At 42.2% G+C, this 9,184-nt stretch overlaps 1 protein-coding gene across 1 annotated transcript; it reads left to right on the top strand.

Moving 5' to 3' along the window:
- The first annotated feature begins 3,286 nt into the window (after nucleotides 1-3,286).
- Nucleotides 3,287-6,321, top strand: marcksb (myristoylated alanine-rich protein kinase C substrate b). The gene is made up of 2 exons (XM_003442833.4): nucleotides 3,287-3,677; nucleotides 4,721-6,321. Exons 1-2 carry the CDS (start codon nucleotides 3,582-3,584, stop codon nucleotides 5,288-5,290), a joined length of 666 nt encoding a protein of 221 aa, XP_003442881.1. The 5' UTR covers nucleotides 3,287-3,581; the 3' UTR covers nucleotides 5,291-6,321.
- Nucleotides 6,322-9,184: the final 2,863 nt, after the last annotated feature.

Below are 9,184 nucleotides of genomic sequence, written 5' to 3'. Positions count from 1 at the left end.
TTTTTAAATTATTTTGATGAATATCAGACAGAGAGCATACAGTACACACGTAAAAATGGGTTTTTCTTCTGTTGCGATAATGACACACCAGCAAAATTTCAGCATTGATTGGGATGTTTTGGGAAAATTAAACATGCAGTGAAGACAGTAGTCATTCAGAACTGACCACTGATGCTTTAGTAATGAATCACAATGCTGACCTCTAACCTCCATTTACTTTGCATTCCTTCAGTTTCAGACCTGTTAACCCATTCAGTCCCAACCTTTTCCTCTTTAAGGCTTTTGTCGTGTTTATAATGATTTATCGACACATCTCTTTAAAAAAAAATCAACAATTAAAGAGTCTCAATTCCGTTTAATTCAACTGTATTTTTAAAGCGTCTAATTACAGTAACAGTCCTGTCAATACAGAGAAAACCTCAACAATCAGACAACACCCTATGAGCAAGCACTTGGCAAGAGTGAGGAAAAAAACTCCCTTTTGACAGAAAGAAACCTCCAGGAGAACCAGGGTCAGAGAGGAGCAGCCGTCCGTCATGACCAATTGGGGTTGAGAAGAAGAGACAAGACATAAAAAACACAGTGATAATGTATAGTGTCACATGCTTAGCTGCGTCAAAATTTCAGAACAAAAGGTTAATGGAGCATACAAATATAAAAATTCAAGATTCAAGAGTGTTTTTTTCGTTACTGTGAAAAAAAAAGAAAAGAAAAAAGAAAACATTCTGTACGCTACCTAAAAATGGAAATTAGGTCTATACAAAAGACAGATTAAAACACACACATACAAACAACTGTATTACCAGATGAACAGAATCAGTTTTTTGGGAAATCAGATTCACTGATTCATTCATCCACTGGGTTGTGAAACTTCAGGCTATCTTCAGGCTACCTCTGCTGTAAGTTTTACCTTTATATGCAGTCTAATCAAGACATGTGAAATTCCTTTTAGTTCCTTGGCCAAATACAATCCAATCTGTACAGAAAAATGATTCCCCTAAATAATTTTATCTACACATACACCATCCTCCCTTTTCTTTAAGTACAAGTGCTGTTCAGCCCTTTGCCTAGGCAGGTCTTGCCCACAGGTCCTATGTTTGACACCTACAGTCAAAATCAATCACAGGACTTCTATAAAAAGTTTTAAAATGATCATAGTGACAATGTTACACTGAATATTGTACTTGAAGGGAAGTCCAATAAAGCTACAGTACTTTTGTTTCCGTGCATACTGCACTAAAGTAAGAGTGTTTCAGTGTGCATCGATCAATCATCTGTGTAAGTCCCCTTGTGTTTTCAAGCCCTGACCCACTGAGGTGCAGAATCCACAAGAGCTCTGAAGGTGTCCTGTGGTATGAAACACCAGGACTGTAGCTGCAGATCCTCTGAGTCCTTGGAGTTGGGGGTGAGGGGTGGGGGTCTAATCTGACTACAGATTGGACTTCTGGGGATTTTGGAGGCCAAATCAACACCTTGAACTCTTTTCCATAGTCTTCAAACCACTGTGTGGGTGCACTGCTATCAAGAAATGCTGCTGCTGTGAAGAGAAGGTGGGTGGCACATGTCAAAGCAACATCCACATGAAAGTCAGATTGCAGGATTTCCCAGTACAACATTGGCAGGAGCATAAAACTGCCTCCGTTTGCTTGCCTTCTTCTCCTCGTCCTGTTACCATCGTTTGCCCAGGTAAGCAATGTATAAGCACCCTCATGTCACTCTTACTAATGACAAATGATTTGGACATTTTCATAGCATCCAGATAAATACATTTTATAATAAATGACAATGCCAGCCTCTGGCCTTCATTCACTTAACATTCATTCAGTTTTTCTTCTTATCTATAAAAATGATAACAGTTCAAAATTTCCAGTTGTTACTGGAAATGAGCTTAAAATGCTTCATGGTTCTATATGTGAGCTGTACTGCCTTGGGTTTTAGCATGGCTATAACAATAAAAAGAAATAAGTGCTTTTATACTAAAACTCTACATTTTGTATTTATTTTTATTTAACTAGGATAATGTAACTACTCTATGAATTTGACCAAAGCAAACAAATGATCACAATAAACTGTGATACTGATAAATGTAGATACTGACTTAAAAGTGTGGCCTGTTAAAAACAATGAAAGTTTAAAAAACATCTCTATGCTTTCTCCCCATGTTGTCATATTTATGGCAGCTCATCATAATAATTATGCTACAGCTTTGCATGTAATCAAAATATCACAACAATGAGTGTGGCCTAGTTAGGCTGCTGAGGGTGGGTGAAAGAAGGCACCCTAATCCACAAACTGCTGAGCGCTTTGCCGGGCCGTCTTCATTCCACTCACCCTGCTTCTCCACCACCCGGAGTCACCATCTCTAAAGCCCTATTCAGCAAATGCACTGCCTCTTCCTTGCAGCCATTTTGGACTAACAGTAACCATGGAGATGTGGGTCATGCAGCTCTAGCAGAGAGAGGAGACTTGTGGCTGGTGGTGGAGTTAGAGCACTGCAGGCTGCTGAAGCAGACAGCAGCAGAGAGCCATAAACTCTCATTATATCTGGGTCACTGGGATGCTCCAGCTGCAAGGAGCAGACAAGACACTATTATGCAAGAAGAGGGATAAGAGAAGTTTTGGGCACATGGGCTTATAGTAACAGGGGATGTCTGTTTACTGAGTGGGGCGTATGTCAGTAGAGTGCCATGATGACATAAGGTGAGACCAGCTGACTGGTGCTTAGTCAACCCAGCCTTCAGAACATACTATTGTTTGGAGGGCTTGCATTCATTTACAAGCTGTGATGAACATGTTTAGGGCTCTTTGTCGCAGCCAAATTAGGTTAAAGTGTAAGCTGTGTTTCTATAAAATATTACACATATGTAAAAATAGACATGCTTGCTGTGTTGCACGCAATCACGCTGTAATTCATGTCATGCTGTTTAAAATTAGACAAGACAAAATATTTGCCAGTACAGAGAACTGACGTTTTTCAATGCAAATCAGTGGCCATCTTTATGTGCAAGCAAATATTTTGCACTTTTCCAGGAAACAATCATCAGATATGTCTAATCTAAACCTTCTGCTCAATATAAACCAAAACATGGAACATCAAGTTTCTGGGATAAGAAAACAAAACCAAAAAAACCAAAAAAAAAAACAAGTTGTAAGCCATGTTGTTGTGTCTCTCCTATTGTCCGTGTCCCCCCATCCCAGCCACTCCATGACCTCCCCACTCTTTGGGATTTCGGACTTTTGATTGGTGGAGACCGGGTAGCTTTGTCGTCATAGCCCCATTGCCCATTCATCAGCGGACTTGGGCGTTGTACTCCGCATCTCATTTGCGGCGGGGCCAATTTCTCCATTAAGGAACTCCGTTCGGGGAAAAAATCGAAAGAATTCGCGTCTTTCGCACCTTCGCTACTTTTTCCTTGTGCAAGCGCTCGCACGTCCTTTTGTGGTCATCGTGATTCCGTGCTGATTCCTCGGCTTCGGTTGCAGAAGGGGGAGTCGGCGTTTGACTTGATTTTTCTGGAGAGGAAGCTTGCGGTCTTTGTTCATTCATTTGATCGGTTGGGTCCCTTTGTTGGAACAAAAGCATGGGAGCACAAATCTCCAAAACCGCTGGAAAAGAGGAAGCCGCCGTGGAACAGCCAGCAGAAGGTGCAGCCGTTGCAGCAAAGACGAACGGACAGGTAGTTTTGCGGGTTTTTTTTTTTTTTTTTTTTAAAGAATGATTCAGATCTTAATTGCGCACGCGGAATTTTGCCTCAATTTAGCAATGTGTTGCGTCAATGGCGTGCTCCATGTTCCCTGTAGCGCATCTCCACGCTCACCGGCTTTCAGGGAAAGTGGCCACATGTAGGCCTGCACGTTTTTCACCGGCAAATGCACAGTTTCAGGTTATTTTTTCCAACGCATTTAAACTGTATATATAACTTTTCAGTGAAATCATTTAAACTGATACAAAAATGTATTTTTTTTTTATTCATCCTACAAAAAATGCCTGGATGTTGCTGCACAACTATTCCAATGAGTGATGATCACGGAATTGTTTAAAAATCGTTTTCTTTTTGAATTGTTTGTAAAATAATCACAGCTGTTCTGCGGCTCCTGTGTCTAAACATTGCGCCTGTGCTTATTCATTTGGTTGAAATGTGTGCAGCAGGGGTTTGTGGCCGCTCTCAATGTGGCATGGCCATTTTAAAAAACGGTACCACGCCTTTGTTGCCAGATTGACGAAATGAGCCACGTTTTCTTTCTTTTTTTGTGCAAACGCGGACCGCAGAATCCGCAAACTATAAAAAGCAGAAAAGGGTAGGATGAGCTAAGTGCATCAAAATTTAAAAATGGTGCACATTGGTGGACTACACGGGGCATTTAAAGGAAGGGATGATATTGGGGGAGGTGGGGGGAGAAGCGAATTCCTATGTTGTTTCCACTGGCTTCAATCTGAACGCCACCTCGTGGATCCCGATTGTACTACAGTCTAAGCAACTAGCCTACTGCTGTAAGCCACAGATCTGTCGTCACTCTCCTGGTAACAGATGTTGTTGCAGTTTTAGGAGCTTTTTCTTATTGGTTACTGCTAGTCTGTGAGTGTAATTAAATATCACAGGACACCAGGTTTTGCAGGGGATAGCCCTGCACACACATGCACACTTATGAGTGTGTTTGGCCTAATGAACTTAAATAAGTGCATGTTCAGTAATTTCATTTTTATTCTGTTTTCTTCCAGGAAAATGGCCACGCCAAGACCAACGGGGATACCTCTCCTGCTACAGAGGAAGTCAACAAAGCCGAAGTGCAGGCCAATGGAAGCACTCCTACTGAGGAGGCACCAAAAGAAGAAGGTGAAAAGGTAGAGGGTGCCGAAGCCAATGGAGAGAAGGAGCCTGCCGCCACTAATGGAGAAGCTTCTGCCAAACCTGAGGAAGGCGCTCCGTCTACTAGCGAGGATGGCAAGCAGAAGAAAAAGCGTTTCTCTTTCAAGAAACCGTCCTTCAAGCTCAGCGGCTTCTCTTTCAAGAAGACCAAGAAAGAGTCCGAAGAGGCGACAGAGGACGGTGCGGCGGCGGGAGCAGCAGCAGAACCAGCCGAAGGGGAGAAGGCGACATCTGAGGCACCTACTGAAGAGGCCAAGCCAGATGAGGCCAGCGAGGAAGCCAAGGAAGCTGCAGCTGAGGAACCAAAGGCCGAGGAGGGGAAGGCAGAGGAAGCCGGAGGAGAGGAAAAGCCAGCTGAAGCTTCACCTACTGAGCCAGAAACAGCAGCCAGTCCAGAGGCCACGGCTGCTGCCGCCGAGTAATCCTGCTGAACCAGACAACAGAATGAAGGAGACAATGTAGCCCATCTGAAGGAATGCGAGGACTTTGTCTAAAACCAGGGATTTTTTTTGGTTTTTTTGGTTTTGTTGTTTTTGCTTTAGTGTTTGTTTACTACTCTGCAACCATCTCATCCATAACTGCAATGTCCCTGGCAGTGATGGACAGGAGGTGTAATGGAGAGTGTGCTGCTTCCTCACTGCTTATTGGTGCTTGCATTTGTGACATGGGTGAGTGTGAGAGTGCAAATGTGAGTGGGAATTTTTACTTTTTTTCCCCCCCCCCTTATTTTATTTTTTTTTCTTTTTCTACATGAAACCATGACTGTCAACACGTTGCTGAATTTGACACATATTTAATCAGAAGTGTTTGGTGCTGGGCAATTGGATGTAGCAGCTAAAGCTGTGTCTGCAAGATCTGACACATTGTGGTATTTAAAGGGAAAGTCCAAGTCTTAAATGTTGTCATTGCAGTGCACAGTTGTTTACAACTCTTGAAGCTCAACGCTCCTGTGGACACAAACCATTCCTGAATGAACTAGATTTAGTCAACTGTTAAAACAGTAGGTGCTCATCACTTTCCATTAGATTCCACTGTTTCCAAACTCTGTAGTAACGCACGTTGTATAGACTTTGATATTACTGGTTTTATGACTGAGATGTACCTAAATGACTGAAGTTTTTAACAGATTACCCATTGTAAATGAAGTTTTCTTGTTTTTTCACCATTTGTAAGATTGAATAAAATTGGGAGATGTTTTAAGCAAGTTTCGCATCAAGCTGTGATGACTACAATGCCTACAATACCTAAAAATCTACACAAGAAAGCACATAAATCCGTGGTTGGGGGTACTGTCTTTAAACAGCATTGGGGGTTTTTTTCTCTTTTTGTTTTGTATATGAAACTCACCTTATTCAACATGAAATGTAACAATATCTGCAAACTGGTATTAAGGTGTTCAGTTTATTATATGTGAGTACTGCTGAAGAATAAAGCAACAAAATGTGGATTGGCACTCTTGAGCTCCTTTATTTATGTTTAGAAAGCATAAAAACACCACTGCTGCCCTTTTACAATACCCATCATAAATCTAGAGAGGGAGTGGGAGAGTTTAGACTGGTGTTCAGAGCTGAGGTCGGCTGCTGTAGCCACAGGTATACAGATTCTTTGTTTTACAGCACCATCGTGTGGTGCACTGAAAGATTTCACACATACAGAAACCTTTTTTTTTTAATGCAACGAGTTGTATTTAGGATTCTAATTGTTGCCTCAAGGCACTGTATACTAAAAGATGATACACTAATAGAAAACTGAAGTACTTTGTGACAGCAGGAAGGTAAAACTCCATTTTGACCTCTGGCACAATCAGTCTCAGGGAGAGAAAGCCATCTGCTGTGACCAGTTGGGGTTGAGGAGGAAGAGAGCACATAGGGAGACGGGACACAACACAGACTGCAAGCGAGAAGACAACAATGTAATGACACATTGCAACAGTGTATAAACACATGGGAAATGGAAAATGGTGCTCAGAACTCTGTGTATCTCACAAAAGTCCTGAGCCTATAGCAGCATTGCTAAGGGATGGTGCAGGGTCACCTCATCCATCTTTAACTTTAAGTTTTCATCAAAAAGGAAGCTTTTGAGTCTAACCTTAATAGTAAAGGGAGTATCTGTCTGCTAAATCCAAACTGCGCTAGTTCCTCAGGGGAGGGGTCTAGGTCTGCCCCCTATCCTACTTTTAGAGGCCTTGAGGGGAAGGATTTTAAACTAAATCTGACAAGTCTTAGAGGTAATACTCCAAGATGTTAGAAGAAAACTGCAGTCCTTGTAATGGTAAATGGCCTGCATTTGTATAGCGCTTTACTCAGTCCCTAAGGACCCCAAAGCGCTTTACACTACATTCAGTCATTCACCCATTGGCAATGGCAAGCTACATTGTAGCCACAGCTGCCCTGGGGTGCACTGACAGAGGCGAGGCTGCCGGACACTGGTGCCACCGGGCCCTCTGACCACCACCATTAGGCAAACATGGGGTTAGTATCTTGCCCAAGGATATTTGGCATGCAGCCAGGAGGCAGCCTGGCAGCCGAACCACCGACCTTCTGATTAGTGGCTGACCTGCTCTGCCACCTGAGCTACAGCCACCCCCATGAAGAGGCCACAGTCACTTATTTAAATCTTCACATCATTTACTAAATTAGAGCAAAAGTAATGATAAATTAGATGGTGAAGTTGCCCTTTGAGGACACGCACATTTCTTTCCCTAAAACAAACTTAATCTGGAGTGAACCTAAAGTGAGATGTGCTTGCTGCCCAACAGTATTTTTAGTGATTTACCAATGGAGGAACCACACAACATAATTGTGCCACATGATTCAGGGTCAGTTGCGTTGCATCCGAATTCAGAGTTTCTGGTTTTGGACCATAAATGATAGTGTTTGAAACAAACATTTTTACGACGTCTGGAGGTTTAGTGTCTTTCGCAAACAGCGTAGACCGAATTGATGCCTGTGCTCACCATCAACATGTCCAGATTCCTTCCATGAAACCCCATAAACACCAGAATGTTTTTAAGAGTGGAGGAGAAAACAAAACACTCCTGCAGGGTGTTTTTTTGGCAGCACACAGCTCTACCCGTGCACATTTCAAACCCTCTATTTCCTTTGCACCCACTCTAACCTTGGACACTGCAGCTCTGGCCACCGCAAAAAGGGTGTGTTTTACACATAATACTTCTATTTCTGCTTCTTAAACTGCTTGTCCATTTTGGTCAGGTTGTTGAGAAACGTGCTGCTTCTTGTAGCACCCAGTGTTCCTCACATGCTGCCATACACACATCTCTCTACATCCTACTCAAGAACATCTGGTTCCTCTTTGCGTTGCTTCTTTCTTTCCAAACAGATGCGCAACTGTATAGATAGACATACAAGGTGAGCCTACTAACAAAAATATATCAAAGTAAATTATTCTTCTTAGTCTCAGCAGATAATTTTAGAGTGCGGCTTGTGGAGTCAGCCAGAGGCAGCTCTCCATCTGCGCTGTCCCACCTCATTGCAACAACCACAGGCCATCTCCAAATGGAAGTACCCTCAGATGGCAATCCCCAGCAGTTTACTTCAGCCAGCTTCCTCTCTCTTCTGTCCCTTGGGCCCCTTACCTAACCACTGTCTCGCTCTTTCCCCCAAGCAAGATCAAACAGCAGCTGCCCTGCCAGAGGACCATCCCTGTCCCTCATCCCACACCCAAACTATATTCAGCACTCTCATATTGAGGCTTGCATGGTAGAGTAGCCTTTGTAAACTTTGGCTGCCAAGCAGGCAACTGGTAGCCATCATGTGGAGAGAGATTTTTAATTTTATCTATTTTAGCTTCTGTATAGGACCATTTGTACAATATATTTACACATGTACTTTACTGAAGTATGTGCGAATTTTAAGCACTTTTTTAACACATCTACTGACTGCAAGCTGGTTAAACTAATATGATCAATGGCAAATTTGTGAGAGAATCTCAACTTCAAGGGTAGACTAAATTGGCAATGGTTGGTCTTACATAATAGTAATTACTATTATTGCCCAAGAGTTACGGTTGTGTTGAAGAATAAAGGTGGTCATACCATATATTGACTTTTAAGCTTGTTAGAAATGTTCAAACTCTGTTTTTCCCTTATAAACTGTATATCCATGTATGTTTGCACGTGTCTGCTGCACCTATTTCCCATTTTCCCAGCAAAATATAGAGAAATGAGGAGTGGCTTTTGCACAGTGCTGCATGTAGTTAATACTGTGCACAGGATACCAATTTGTAATAGTGATGCATTTAACCAAATGACCACAAATGAATAGAAATACATCATTATATACATTATATATAATTAT

This window comes from Oreochromis niloticus, linkage group LG19 (assembly GCF_001858045.2).
Source record: "Oreochromis niloticus isolate F11D_XX linkage group LG19, O_niloticus_UMD_NMBU, whole genome shotgun sequence".
Lineage (NCBI taxonomy): Eukaryota > Metazoa > Chordata > Actinopteri > Cichliformes > Cichlidae > Oreochromis > Oreochromis niloticus.
Note: the sequence above shows the minus strand (reverse complement) of the source record. Positions and strands in the feature narration are given on the sequence as shown.